At 45.6% G+C, this 14,717-nt stretch overlaps 2 protein-coding genes across 3 annotated transcripts in view; both read left to right on the top strand.

Moving 5' to 3' along the window:
* Positions 1-3,042, top strand: part of Oxsr1 (oxidative stress responsive kinase 1) — a 91,952-nt gene extending 88,910 nt beyond the window's left edge. For both annotated transcript variants that reach the window (XM_059268877.1, XM_059268878.1), the window contains exon 18: positions 259-3,042. In XM_059268877.1, coding sequence (XP_059124860.1) covers positions 259-333 — 75 coding nt within the window. In that variant the 3' untranslated portion in view covers positions 334-3,042. The remainder of the gene's footprint in view (positions 1-258) is intronic.
* A 4,266-nt stretch (positions 3,043-7,308) lies between these two features.
* LOC131914536 (solute carrier family 22 member 13-like) lies at positions 7,309-14,345 on the top strand. The gene is made up of 9 exons (XM_059267169.1): positions 7,309-8,610; positions 9,313-9,416; positions 9,625-9,779; positions 9,999-10,167; positions 10,332-10,452; positions 10,539-10,633; positions 10,835-11,049; positions 11,226-11,334; positions 11,583-14,345. The coding sequence occupies exons 1-9, from the start codon at positions 8,233-8,235 to the stop codon at positions 11,800-11,802; spliced, it is 1,566 nt and encodes a 521-aa protein (XP_059123152.1). The 5' UTR covers positions 7,309-8,232; the 3' UTR covers positions 11,803-14,345.
* Positions 14,346-14,717: the final 372 nt, after the last annotated feature.

Genomic DNA, 14,717 nt, shown 5'->3' with positions numbered 1-14,717 from the left:
TGAGTGGCCTCACTTCTCTCTCCCTCCCAGAAGCCTCCATCCCAGACTTCTGACTTCTCTCAAAAAAAATTGTGAAGCTGTTTGACCCTAGTTGTAGGAACAGCCCCATCATTTCTGGAAGAAACAAAGTAGTCTTCTGTTTGTATCCCAGGGACCGTTCACTTACTACCTTCCTTTCTGCAGTCCTTAACCAGTTTTTTTGCTACCTAAAAGTTTATTTATAAATTGTCACACCTTGTCATTTTGTTTGATTCTTAGGCATCTGGTGTTGAAGGTTCCGATATTCCTGATGATGGCAAACTAATAGGATTTGCCCAGCTCAGCATCAGCTAAACCTCAGTCCTGGAAGAGTCAGCCTAAGGAGGTGCCACACATGCCTATCTGTTGCTTCTGTTGGCCTGAACCTACAACTGCCAAAGAACCCAGCAACAAACTTCCCGGCTTGGAGCTTTAGAGTTCTTTATTTGTGTTGTTCTTGCCATCTCCCCATCCCGTTTCCCCACAAGGAGAGAAAAGTTGGATTCCCAGTGGCCAGCATCCCCTCAGAGAGTTCCGTTAGTAGATATGCTGCCCATGTCCCCTCTCTTCCTCCATCTGAGAAGCAGCCAGCGTGCCTCAAGGCCCAGGGTAGAAATCTCTTAGCTCATTCTTGCCTTACTACAGTGATGGCCCAAGTGGATAGTAGCAGCTGCATTGGGCATCCTCATCTTGCCGGTTCTCCCACACCTGCTGGGATATCTTGGGATATCTCTTTAACATTGAAGTAGCAATTAAAATTGATTGTTCAGCTGGAGCCCAGAGAATTTAATTAGTGTTTTTTCTTTGTACCTGATGCTAATTCTAGCAACCTTTGTTAGGAAAAAGCACAGCCTCAGATGGAGGCAGCCTAAACTCTTGTCTGTTCTGTTCCTGGTGTCTCTACGTGTTTTGCTGAAGCTGCTCTCAGGCACCCCCTTCACTGCTCCCTCCAGAAAGGGTTGCTAGCCTTAACTTCAGCTGGTGCAAAACACCTGACAGGAGTCAGACTTCAGCCGTCCGCTCCTTCAGAGTGGAACCTCGGGTGGTTTTTGCAGAGAACATCAAGTAATGGCTTATAACTCTTATCTTGCCAGAGGTAGTTTTTGAGCAAGAAAAGGAACTCGTAAGTCATATCATTGGGAAAGCATTTTCAATTTTAAAAATTTAAACTGAAGAAAAACTGACCCTTGATCCTCCTGTGAAGATGGATTTGCCTGGCTTCTGCGTCATGAGGAAGTGGTGTGCACGGCTGAGACTTTGACAGCAGTAAAGGAGGCCGGCCTGGGCCAGAGGCCTGCCTTCTGCTCCTCCTGCACTGACTCCTCGGAGGGGTCTTCATTCACTGAACCTGACCCAAGATGGAACATGAAACCACACGTGCCGTGACCTTTAGGTTTTATGAGTAGACAGTGTTAATTTGATTTTCTACAGAAATTATGTAAATTATTCTTTAGGTTTAAAAAAGAGCACTCAATGCAATATGTGAATAATCAGTGGGGTTGGTTTTTCTTTTTTCCTACTCTTTAATAGCATTTGTCTGATTGCTAATAAGCCTACCAAGTTAACAAATTTTATATAAGAATGGAATAGTCAGTCTGGCCTTAAAGAGACATACAAAGATGGGCTGTGGCCCCTAGAAAGGGACTAGTTAGTTGCCTTTTATAGAGTTCCTTGGACCTGCCATTGTTGTTCTGATGAACAAGAATTGGTACCTAATGTGTTCCCACCCTCACACCGGCCCCACATAGTTCTGAGGATCAAACCACAGTATTGCTCATGCAGGCAGCTCTGGAGTTTCCTCTTGGGACACACCCAAGAGCTTCCCTGTCCTGATTGTGTCACCTCCTGTGCCATTCTGAGCCTGCAGTTTGTCATGGACTTTCTTCACCTGTTAGGAGTGCAAAGGCATGTTGGGAAAGGGATGCTGGAAAGGAAGAGAAGATGGGCCTGAGAAGGAAGTTCAGAGGCGAATAGATTAGATACCAGAGTCCAAGGTCCCAGCAGGATTCGTGAAAGGAGGAACCTGCTGAGCTAGGAGAGAGAACAAAGATTGACCAGCTAGCTAGAAAAACATTCACCCTCCCTCCCTCATTCCCTCCCTCCCTGCCTGTCTCCCTGTCTCCCTGTCTGTCTTTCTTAATCTTAATAGAGAGGTAGGACTGTGAGGAAGCAAGGACAGGGAGCTGTGATTGAGGTACAGAAAACAGGTGTGTCATCTTTGGCACAAGACTAGTGGCTTGCTATAGAATCTGTTTTGCTTTCAACAGCCTGTCTTAATTCACTTAAGACCTCAAGAAAGAATGTGTAACATCACTCTGTTGTAGTTTTTGACTTGAGGTGGTCCAGTGCCGGGCTGGAAATATGCAGCAGCCCCTCTCCTGTTCACGTTCTTCAGACCATCTTCACCTTTGCCCTGGTGTGGGGGACAGGCATGACAGTAAAAGTGGTCTGGGCTTTCTTTTTCAGTTCATCATTTGCTTTTCTGGGAATTAGAAGGTAGGCACCAAGACCCAGGACAGTGTTACTTGTTCTGCATGATGTGTGGTGAATCCCTCTGCTGGCTTACACAGTGATGTGAGATACCAGTCAATGGAAACTGCCCAGGCGGGACAGTGTGGAACCCGGGGCCCATTTCTCTCCTTCCCGGGATCAGTGCTTCAGGGTGGACCTCTGTCACTAGGTCCTCAAGATACCCTTGTCCCTGGAGGAGAGACTAACTATAGCACAAGATAATATGTGCCAATGCTATTTGTGAAATGTGTGGTCTTTCTAAACAATTAAAGGGATTGTTTTTGGTTTTTTATTTTCTTTTTTTTTGAACCAAATCTTAGAGCCAGCTGAGACTGTTAAATAATCTGGAGGATGGGATAATGATGTACCAGTAAATGTAAGTTCCTCCTTACGACATATGCTAGATGATGGGAGATGTAAAATATTACCTTCCCCCTCTTCTCTTGACTTTGTATTTTACTGCATGTTTTCTTCTTCATTTTTAATCAATAAAGAATAAATTGTCTGTAGTGATGTATGGATGCTTTTTTTTTTTTATGGCTGTTGATAAAGCGCTCTGGGGAGTAGGACATGAAATCACTACTTTTAATTTTCATGTGACCAGGACGAAGACAATGTGTATAAACAGTAAAATGAGCTTACTGACATGCAAATTTCTTAGTAGAACAGCTTCACACTGCTGTGCTCAAGTTGGGGAAACACATGCCCCAATGGGAAGAATGAAGAGCACCCGAGGAACTGGACATGAGACGTTATGAACCATCTCCATATGTCTTGATTTTGTTCTGAATCTTTGATTCTGCTTATGGTTTTAGACAGGGAAGGATACTAGATTCTAGCCATTGGGATTCCTTTCAGAAAGTGTAGAGCAGTGCTGAACTGGTCCCTACGGTGCTTAGCTACTAAAATGGTGTGGCTTTGTGATCATAATCTACCTTTCTGATCATAGTCCTTCCTGATGGAAGTAGCCAGAATCTATGGCAGGATTGGCGTTTCTTTGAGAGTGCTGTGGAGCTGGAAGCTGATGAAAGCTCACTTTCAAGATGAGCAAATTAAAGAGTGTTGTACACAGAGTCTGGGCCAGGTTCTCAGATGTGACCATGCTGTGTACAAGAGGTTAGGTCAGGACCTGTTCTAACAGATGGGAGTGTCCCAGCTTGGACACTTAGTTTTACTTTGTCCTTTGGGTCAGGTCATTATCCCATGTTAGTTTTTAAAGTAGACTTCAATTTTTAGGATAGTAGAGTTTCACAGCAAAATCAAGTAGAATGTATTCTCTACACTTAAACAGCCTTTCTCTGCCTCTTAGGCTCCACATTGGCATAATGCTTTTGATACAGTTAATAAACTCCATCTGTGCATTATCACCCTAAACCCATAATTTACAGTAAGATTTATTCTTGCTGTTGTATGGTCTATGGTTTTGACACGTATAGCGATATAGCCACCTTTATATATAATCTCTTGGCCCTATAAATACTCAGTTCTGCCTGCTCTGTTCCTCTCTTCCCCCACTGACCCTTGGGAACGAATGTTTTTTGTTGTTGGTGGATTATTTTTGTTCTTTTCCTGCCACTAATAAAGGGGTTGAACCTAGGACCTCATGCATGTTGGACAAGCACTCTTCCGTTGATTTTCATCCCACACGACCCATTGCTCTTTGTATAGTTAGCATCCCTCAGTATGTAGTCTGTTCAGATCAGCTTCTTTGGTGTTCATCTAAAATTCTTTCATGTCTTTTCATAATTAATAACTTCTGTTTTTTTTAGCACTTAATTCCAGTGTCTACCACAGCTTATCACCCACCCACTGAAGGACATCATTTGTGCTTCCAAGTTTGGACAGTTAAGAACAAAGCTCCTGAAATCATCTTTGTGCAGGGTTTTGTGTGGTCACGGGCCTTCAACTCATTAGACAGATGGGCAATGAGCATAATTGCTGGGTCTTAAGGTAAGAGTATGTTTAATTTTGTAAGTAAATTGCTCAACCATGTTCAAAATAGCTGTATTGTTGCATTCCTGTTGCTCTGTACTCTTGGCATGTTCTAGTGATGTTAGTATTTTGATTGTGGCTGTTCTATTAGGTGTACAGTAGTTCCTTAATTTGAGTTTCCTAATGAATGTGCTGTTGAACATCCTCATATATGTCAACTTGCTTTGTGTATGTTCTGGAGACATGGCTATTCAGGTATTATTTGAAGTAAGCTCAGACTTACAGATATATTTGCAAATAAACAGTACCAAAGATTCACCTGTATTTGCTTTGTGGCTTCTCTAAATGTAAATATCTCACATAATTATATACATCTATCAAAATCAGGACACTAGCCTTGATAGGATGCTGTTGACTAATATCAAGCTAATATCCAGCTCTTCTCACTGTGAGACCCTGGAGAACATATGTAAATACATCTCTGCTAGTTATGTTGACTGATCCTGTGCTTCAAAAGTGCCCATTACAGTTCTCCACTGTAAAGTTACTGCTTTTCTCTTTGTAGTTAATATTTGTGGGGAGATAAAATTTGTGACGTTATGAATACTTTATACTCTGTCCATCTTTCCTGGTTGATTCTTTCCTAACAAATGTTACTTCATGTTTTCCAAATGGTCGTTTCCTATCACTGTTGGCTTCACTTTTTTTTTCCTTTTTGAGACAAGGTTTCTTGGTGTAATAGCCCTGGCTGTCCTAGAACTTGCTCTGTAGACCAGTCTGGCCTCAAACTCACAGAGATCCACCTGCCTCTGTCTCCTGGTGGAGGTGTGTGCTACCACCGCTGGTTGACTCCACATTTTTAAACTGGGATTCTACCGTGAAGAAAGGCTTTTCCTTTTCACTGTGTGTTGAATCTACTTATTTACATAAATGTTCAGAATAAGAATACTCCAACTCGTTGGTGGGAGAGGGTATAATGGGGCAGTAGTGAGAAGGCATAAAAGTGCTCTTTATGCACCATATTTGACTTTGCCACTTACTTGAACTGGTCAGGGACGAGGGCAGTCACATCACTGAAGAATGCTTATGTACATGTGCAAGAGGAATTGTAGAGGGAGACTTTGTCCTGTGTTCTTGTTATCATTGATTGCTTTGGGGGGTTGGGATACACTGGGAGAGCTTGTATTTGTTTTTAATCTAGTAAAAGCACTATCAGTTTCTCCCTTAATTAGAACTGAAAATGCAACACACACCTCTCCTATATTCACTCTTGCTTTCTTGATTTATCTTTGGTCCTAAAAAGAAAGGGTCTTTTTGTGTGTCTCCTGACCTTCATGCTGCTCTGGGATTAGCTAGTATTACACAGCAACAGAAAAAATAAGATCAGAAGACTTACACAGCAGAAGACCATCAAGGCCATAGCCAAGAATGGGCTCTTGGCAGAATTAATGCAGGCTAGGTTGTATTTTTCTTTGAAAATTTCATACATGTTTATCTTAGTCATGTCCACCTTCTACTCCCTATTTCATACATGTATATCTTAGTCACACCCATCTTCTCCCTGTTTCATATGTGTATATCTTAGTCATATCCACCTCTACTCCTATTTCCCAATTCTCCCTAACACATCTTCTATTGTGGAATAATCTTTTTGTACACTGTGAAGATGTGCCATTCTGATTGGTTTAATAAAAAGCTGAATGGCCAATTGCTAGGTAGGATTTTCAGGCACACGGGACACTGGAAAGAAGAAGAGGAGAGTCACAGCCAGACCGAGAGGAAGCAGCATGGACAGTACAGAGTAAAGGTAATAAAGCCATGAGATAAAAAGTAGATTGATAAAAATTGATTAATTTAAGTTGTTAAGAGCTAGTTAGTTACAAGCCTAAGCTATCAGCCAAATTTTATAATTAATAAGTCTCTGTGTCATTATTGGGGAGCTGGCAGTCTTGACAAAAAGATCTGACTACATCCTTCCTAACTTTCTGTCTTCATTTTGTTGTTTTTAAAGTTTTAAAAGATGTGTTTATGTTTATGTGCATGAGTCTTTTGCCTGCATGTATGTATTATGTGCATCATGTGCATGCCTGATGCCCATGGAGATCAGAGAGGACATTTGATACCTTGAAACTGCAGTTACAGATGGGTGTGAGCTGCCATGTGGGTGCTGGGAACCAAATCTAAGTCCTCTGCAAGAATAAGAAGTGCTCTTAACCATTGAGCCATCTCTCTGGCCTCTTGTTTAAAAAACAGTAAATAATCCACTGAATACAGTTATTAGACATAAGAGTTCATATGTGCATGGATCCAAAGGAGCATGGTCAACCTATCAATGGCCTTTCCTTCAAAGGATGCCTCTTCCTTCAGCAGCAGCCAGCAGCTGCCATTAACACCTCAGCTGAGGTGAAGGAGGAGTGTGGGGAGAAGCAGGAGCACACCAGAACTTTGCCTACTTACTAGGCATTGACCAACCTTTTCTCACCCCTTCCCTCCCTGTGCCCCCAGGGACTCTGGTAACCACGCTACTCTTATCTTGTGTGAGATAAAGATTTTAAAGATTTCACGTTTGAGATCATGTGGTGTTGGTCTTTGTATGCTTGGCTGTGTTCAGTTACTGTAATGATCTCCAGTTTGAAATATGTTATCACAAAGAACAGGATTTCATTGTTTTATGGTGAATAATATTCTGTTGTATATATGTGCCACATTTCCTTTATGGACACTTTGGTAGTTTCCATTTCTTAAATGCTAGCATTTCTAACTGGCTTGATCTTGCATAGGTCCTGTGCAGGTAACTAACTATAGCTGAAGGAGCTGATGTGTGCAACAGCCCTGTCATATCTGATGGTCAGCATCCCACAGCACCCCACCCCAGCCTGCAGCTCGGAGATTCTCCCCGCCCTCTCTTCTGTGTTGTCCCATGAGCCTCATGTGGAGGTAGACACAGATATTCCCTCTGGTTGAGCACTCACAGTGACTAGTTAACAAGTCTCAAAATTAACCACTACCCTCTACAACAAGAAGCTTCTTTGACCAAGATTGAGAGCATCACATATACATGAATATAAAAACAAAAGTATTTAGGAGGCAGTTTTACATTATAGCTATTTAACAAAACAAAACTCAGAGATTATTTCCCAGGGCTTAAGACTTTAGTAGCCAGGGGATTTGATCATGTTCACAGCCCCAGGCATAAATTTCCTTCTATAGAGCAAGCCTCAACTCCAGCTGAGAACAGTTGGGTTAGCCTATGACAGTCTTGCCACAATTGCACCAGGAGGCACATTTTGCCTGGCATTGTAGCATGTGGGGATGAATGCTGGGTAAAACCATTGATAAAGGACTTTTACCGTGTACCTGTCATATCCTCACTTCTGGTGAGGTTGCAGACACGCTCAGAATCTGAGTTTTTAGTGGTGGGAAGGCATAAGACTGGGAACTGTTGAAGATGTTATAGTTGGAGCCAGTGAGGATGACAACTACATCTTGTTGGAGATTTTGGCCTGGAAAGGTGTTCTTCCGTACTGTTTTGATGCTGTATCTGTCACAGCCAATAAAGCATTCTTAGATGAGTGTGGTTTTGTTTTTGTTTTTGTTTCTCTCAGGTTCATTCTTGTCGGTCTAGGGAGATAAGGTATAAGCTGACAGGTGTAGCTGCTCAAAGCTGGTTAAACATTAACTCAGCTGTCACCACAGCCCAGAGCAGCAAGCGCCCCAAAGCCAAGTTTCAGACCTGCCTGGTGTTCCTAGACTAAGGAGTGAGCAGCAGACATGGCTCACTTTGCACAGGTCATGGCTGAAGTGGGCGACTTTGGTCGCTTCCAGGTACAGGTGACCATCCTGATGGGCATCCCCAACTTCCTGTCTGCATTCTTCGTGTTTAGTCAGATCTTCATGGTCCTTGATGAGGCTCACCACTGTTCAGTGTCGTGGGTCAAGAACCACACTTTCAACCTAAGTGCTGCTGAGCAGCTGGCAGTCAGCATCCCCAACGACACGGCAGGCAGACCTGAGTCCTGCCTCATGTTCCGGCCCCCTCCTGACAACGCCAGCCTGCAAGACGTCCTCAGCCACCGCTTCAATGAGACCCAGGCCTGTGACTCAGGCTGGGACTATCCTGAGAACAGGCCTCAGTCCCTGAAGAATGAGGTAGGACTGCCTGTTCTCAGGCTGTCACAGGCCTGTCTATTCCTCTGGCCCTGTGCCTTTGGTTGATACTTGCTGTTTTGTATCTTTCCTGATGCCTGTTTGGGTTTATGCTTATTTTCTCCTTTGCCAGTCATCCTGGTCCACTGCCCCTGGTGGGCATCACAGGCCAGATACATCCTGTGCCCAACCTTGAGCTCTGTATGCCAGTTGATTGCATGTGCCACTTACTTTCTCTGTGTGCTCTGCTGCCTGAGTATCTGTTCATTTTTGCATGCCTTCTTGTCCCTGTCTTTTGACTTGTCTCTCTGTTGGTCCATCTGCCTGCCTTTATTCTTCTCCCTACCTGCTGTTCTCTCTGTCCATTTTATAAGATCTGCCTGATGGCCTCCCTTCCTGTCCTGACTTGCCCTGTCTCCGTCCGTGTTTATTTACCGGCCTCGTTGCTTGCCCATGGTGCTTTCCTGTTCTTCAACCTCTACCTAGTTCTATGCCTGCCTGCCTGCCTATGGGAAACAGTTGTATGATGTCAGTCAGAAGTCAACAATGATAGGATATCTCATAACATTTTAAATACTCTGTGCTCAATAACTCACTATGGTGCTGAGGGTAGCCTTGGCTCACAGTGTGGGAGCCATAGGGTTTAGATGATAAACTTGATCCTGGCTGCTATGCCAAGTCTTACATACCCTATTTCCATTTCAGTTTGACCTGGTGTGTGATCGGAAGAACCTGAAGAGGACTTCACAGTCAGTGTTCATGGCTGGACTCCTCGTTGGTGCTCTCGTCTTTGGGCCCGTCTGCGATTGGTATGTGCTGCTTACCCAGCATGCTTTAGGCTCCTGCTGCTGACTCAGTTATTCCCTGAAGTTTTGTTAGTCATCAGGATAAGTCCTCATGCCTGCCTTCAAATGGGGCTCCGTGGAAGACCCTGTCTCCTCACTCTGACAGAGAGCTGAGGACAGGCCTGCCTGGGAAGGCCTCCTCACTTCACAACATGTCCCTCTGTTAACCCAGGATTGGCCGAAGAGCCAGTATTCTGCTGCAGCTGTTTGTGTCAGGCCTCATAGGCGTGGCCACAGCCTTCGTGCCCAGCTTTGAGCTCTACATGGTTCTGTGCTTTATGTCGGCTACTGCTGTCGCTGGATATATGATGAGCACCATGATCTTTGGTGAGTATCTGGGCCCTGGAGCCTTCAGGTACAGTCTGAAATCTGAGCTCTTGAGAGCCCCTGAACAGCCTGTGGGGATAGTTCAGTCATTTGTACCCTAGGAGGTCATAGCAGAGCTTCCTCTTCTGGGAACGTACACAGTGCTTGGCATGATACCATCTGGATATCATGGAGAGTGACTGGGCAGATTCCGCCCCAGTCTCAGCCTTGTCTTCACAGTTTCAGAATGGGTGGGGCCGTCCTGGAGAACAAAAGCCATGGTCCTGGCCCAGAGCAGCTTTGCCATTGGACTGATGGTGCTAGCAGGCCTGGCCTATGGTGTCCGCAACTGGAGACTCCTTCAGCTAATAGGCACCACACCAGTCTTCTTGCTTGTCTTCTACTTCTGGTAGGGAGACCCTTGGCAGTGATAGGCCACCCTCTGTTGGGAGTGCTGTGGCAGGGTGCAGAGGAGGGGCCTGTGGAGCTTGGGTGGGAGACTCAGTGTGCCCTGGAATTCTGGGCGGCTGCACAGGGATCAACCTCAGTACCAGAGCCACGTGTGGTTGACAGGGTTTTGCCAGAATCTCCACGGTGGCTCCTCTCCCAAGGAAAGATAGAGGAGGCCAAACAGCTGGTCCAGAAGGCGGCTTCAGTGAACAGGCGGCCACTTTCTGCAGAGCTCCTGAGCCAGGTACCTGTTAGCAGGCACAGGCTCACCCCCGCCTCAAGCCAGTCTCTATGCCTGTGTCCCGGCCCCTCACTGTGCCCTTCTTCTAGCTGGTCCCTGAGAAGACAGGCCCCTCGGGGAATGCCCTGGATCTTTTCAGACACCCCCGTCTCAGGAAGGTGACCCTGATTCTCATTGCTGTCTGGTAAGTGTCCAGGGCCTTGTCCCTCAGTGAGGACAGAGCCAGAGGACTGCTCCTGCTCTGCAGTGTGTCACTGGAGGGATGGACAGAGGCTCTGTGAGCGTCGTGGTCTCTCCCGTGGTGTGAGCTCCTTGAGCCAGGCTGTTCCTTTGGGTATGACTTGATGTACACCCAGCAGTGACAGGGATACTTGGCACTTTGTAGGTTTGTGGACAGTCTGGTGTACTATGGCCTCAGCTTCCAAGTGGGGGACTTTGGCCTTGACATCTACCTGACACAGCTAATATTTGGGGCAGTGGAGTTGCCTGCCCGCTATTCCAGCATCTTCATGATGGAGAAGCTGGGTCGCAAGTGGAGCCAGTTAGGTTCTCTGACTCTGGCGGGCGTCATGTGCGTCGTCATCATCTTCATCCCAGCAGGTACGAGGCTGTCTTCCTCCCTGCCAGGGCTCTCCACATTGCCGCACTCCCCTTCAGGACCAAGGCTTCCCCAGGGTTTGGGCATAGAGGGTGAGGCACTTGAGTAGACAGGGAGGTGTGCAGGCTTAGGTGATGGTGTCCTTCTCTCTGTGTGGCTGACACGCGTTCTCCTCCAGGTCTCCCCACGGTGGTCACTGTGCTAGCCGTGGTGGGGAAGTTTGCCTCATCTGCTGCCTTCACCATATCCTATGTGTACACTGCTGAGCTCTTTCCCACCATCATCAGGTGAGAACTGCTGGGGTGACTTTGGTTCTCTGCCCTGGGGATCTACTGTCACCCATCCTTCTGGCCCTTTGCCACCAGCCACAGGCAGCCAGTGAGCTGCCTACGGGCCTAGGCCACTGGAAGTTTATAGCAACTCCCCAAGTCGCCATAGGACACTGGAGGACAGAGAGACGTGGGCGTGCCATGGCCTTCTCATGACCAGAGTGTGGGACGGAAGTAAGAGCGAAGGCTTGTGCTGCTTTCCCCAGGCAAACAGGCATGGGGTTGGTGAGCATCTTCTCCAGGATTGGTGGCATCATCTCACCGCTTGTGATGCTGCTGGAACAGTACCACAGGGCACTCCCCATGCTCATCTTTGGCAGCCTCCCAATCGGAGCAGGCCTACTGTGTGCTCTGCTGCCTGAGACACGGGGCCAGACGCTGAAGGACACCATCCAGGACCTGGAGCAGGGGTGCCCCCCACGGTGAGCATTGGCTTCTGGACCTCACATTAGGATCCTTCTCCCTAGAGCCAGGTCTTCCCATCACCATTATTGCTTACTTGGCAACATAGTGCCCCTTCGTGCCACAGATTCATGTTGTAGGTCATTTTCTTCCTCCTGGACCACTGCTGACTTCTTTCTTCTCTTGCAGATCTTAAGTGGCACAGTCTCCTGAGAAAGAAATGGTGGTTAAAGGAAGAAGTTCTATCCTCAGGGTTCCCATCGGCCATCCTCCTCCTTCCAACTGTGGTTGTTAAGGGCTTGTTCATTTACAGCAACAGATCACACAGTGGATACCTCTTGGGCCTGTTTTGAGGGAGAGACAAGACCAGCTTTTTGGTCAGAACCAGCCTCTCTCTCTCTCTCTGAAGTATTGCCCAGTACCATGTTTGAATTAAGATCCTGGGTGTGTCTTTGTCTTTGCCTCTTGGATTGTGTCTGTGCCATGTCTTGGTGAGCAGGATCACAGAGGAAGGAGTGTATGCATATGTAACATATCAATCACAGCACAAGCCAGAGCTTGGGGAAGCACAAGTAACAGTCTTCTCCTTGTTCCCACCTCTTAAACCTCCCACTGGGATTCACATTGTCATACCTGGGCCCAATGTCAATGCAAACCCTTGGAGAACACTGTGAAACTATTTCCAGAGCATCACAGATTCTTTGAGAAACTTCCTCCTTCACACTTGGTCACCTTCTCTTGTCAGGGTGGGTGTGAGCAGTGCTGTACCTGTACTCTGTGCATCCAGTCATGGCTATTTCGTACTGTTCTCTTTTGAAATCATGGACAAACATGTTCTTCAGCTTCCTACCATTACCATACTATGCCCCTCTAATAAAAAGAGTACATACAGAAATGGGAAAGTGCATTTCAAGGCTGAAGCCGTTTACTTCTCTGAGTGATGTGATTATGTATGTGCCTCCTTCTTGGCAGTGATTATCCTGGGAAAAGACTTAAAGGCATCCTTTATTGACACAGCCATATTGCAAGTGTTTTCCTGTTGCTTTTGGTTTTGTTGTTTGTTTTGTGGTATGAGCTGTATTCCCAGACCTGCCTTTGGTGTCTTTGTAGACATTATCTTTTCCATTTCTTAGGTATTGGATGTCTGGGGATAAGTGTTTTCATTGTGTAATGTTTAATTTTCATTGTCAGCCTGACTGGATTTGAATCATCATGGAAGAACTAACTGGGTGTGTCTGTGAAGATGCTTTTAGAAGTCTAACTGAGGAGGAAAACCCTTCCTGAATGAGGGCAACATTATCCCATTGGCTAAGGCCCTGGGTGAATAAATAAAAATACGGAAGGGAGCTGAGCAGCCGAGTTCAAGTCTCTACTTCCTGCTACAATGACTTCCCTGCATTGATTTCATGACTCCCTGAATGGAACTGTACCCTCAAACTGTGAGCCAGAGTAAATTCTCCCCTCACTTTCTATGCTGAGTATTTTGTCACAGCAATGAGAAGAATAGCCCAGAAAATTGGTACCGAGGTTAGGGGCTTTCTGTGACAGACCTGATCATGCAATTCTTAGGCCTTCAGAAATGGTTTGCAAGAGGAATACAAGAGTTTGAAACTTTAGGCCAAAGGATCCCTAAAATGCTGTAAGCAGAGCTTAATGGACCATTCTAGTAGGAGCTTGTAAGACAAAAACAGTAAAAGAAATTCAGGTAGTCTCATTCCACTTTCCAAAGGGAAACAAGCACTCCACTGGAATTGGACTGGATGCCTTTGATGACACATTCTGTCAAAGAGTTTGGCTGCATTTTATTCCATGAGAACTTGAATGAAGTGGAATTCAAAACACGTATGAGATTCCAGCCAGTACACTATCAGGCTCTGATGTGACTATTGCTTATGTATTCAGATCTGCAGTGTGAGAGAGCAGACAGATAAGAAAAATGTGAACTTTGTTGGGAATGTACTGTGAGCAATTTGAAGTTGCAGATAAAGAAAATGCAGGCAAACCACTATACTTAATTTTTAGAGGAATTGGCACCATTAAAGAGAATGTGGAGACAGTAGAAAAGGTATCTTTAAAGATAAGCCTCCACCTGTGAAAGGCTGGTATTTGTGAAAATAGAGGTTCATTCAAAGGAAGAGCCTGAACTGAGTGAGAACGGTGTGGAAGGAGTTCCCCTGTTCAAAAACAGCTAAATAAAGAAATGATTTTCCCAGGGTGACCATACAGAGGCCACTGCAAACTCTTAACTGTCAACCAAGGGTGCTAGGCAACATCTCAAGCTGGCAACAGGACTTGGCAGCATCATATACATGGTACTCATTCTGTAAGCACAAAAGATATAGAAGTGAAGGGTCAGGGATGCTTGCTGCAAGGTTCCAGAAAGCTGCTGAGGCCAAGCAGCATGTGATGGGTTTAGAGTCCCTCCAAGGAGACTTTTAGGGAACATTACAAATATCTGTTAAGGTGTAGAAAGCAGACACAAGACAAGAGGCAGCCCAAGTGAGCAGTTTGGGGTAGCGGGCTGGAGCTGCCCCAGGCTGTCATTGGAGCCCTTCTGAGTGTATTTACAAGTGTCCTGGTCCTTTATCTGCTGTCAGGTAAAGGTCTGTCTTTATCAGTAGCTAATTGAAGGTCATACCTGCCTGTGCTGTAGATCATGTCCTCTAGGTATGACATAGCCACATCAGAGCAGCTGTGATTCCCAGTGTGAGACTGTGATAGGATAGGAGGGTCACTAGACCTTGGCCTGAGATTACAGTCTCTGCATGCCTTTTTCCTCCACACTGATTTTATGTTATCTGTTCCTGATGCATGTGGCCTTGGGAGGTGCTAGAGTCTGCAGAAGGGTGAAAGTTCACACTGTTTATTCAGCTTTTAGGAGGTTATCACTCATCTAGGATTGAATTTTCAGTATACAACTATTAAAGGTTATCCACGCC

The sequence above is a fragment of the Peromyscus eremicus genome, chromosome 7 (genome assembly GCF_949786415.1).
Source record: "Peromyscus eremicus chromosome 7, PerEre_H2_v1, whole genome shotgun sequence".
NCBI classification, from domain to species: Eukaryota; Metazoa; Chordata; class Mammalia; order Rodentia; family Cricetidae; genus Peromyscus; species Peromyscus eremicus.
This window is presented reverse-complemented; position numbering and strand designations above follow the sequence as displayed.

Excerpts from the sequence above, each read along its gene's own strand:
- LOC131914536 (XM_059267169.1), top strand. The coding sequence starts at position 8,233 with ATGGCTCACTTTGCACAGGTCATGGCTGAAGTGGGCGACTTTGGTCGC. Across the intron at positions 10,634-10,834 it reads CTGATTCTCATTGCTGTCTG|GTTTGTGGACAGTCTGGTGT; the intron begins GTAAGTGTCCAG and ends GGCACTTTGTAG. Across the intron at positions 11,335-11,582 it reads CTCTTTCCCACCATCATCAG|GCAAACAGGCATGGGGTTGG; the intron begins GTGAGAACTGCT and ends TGCTTTCCCCAG.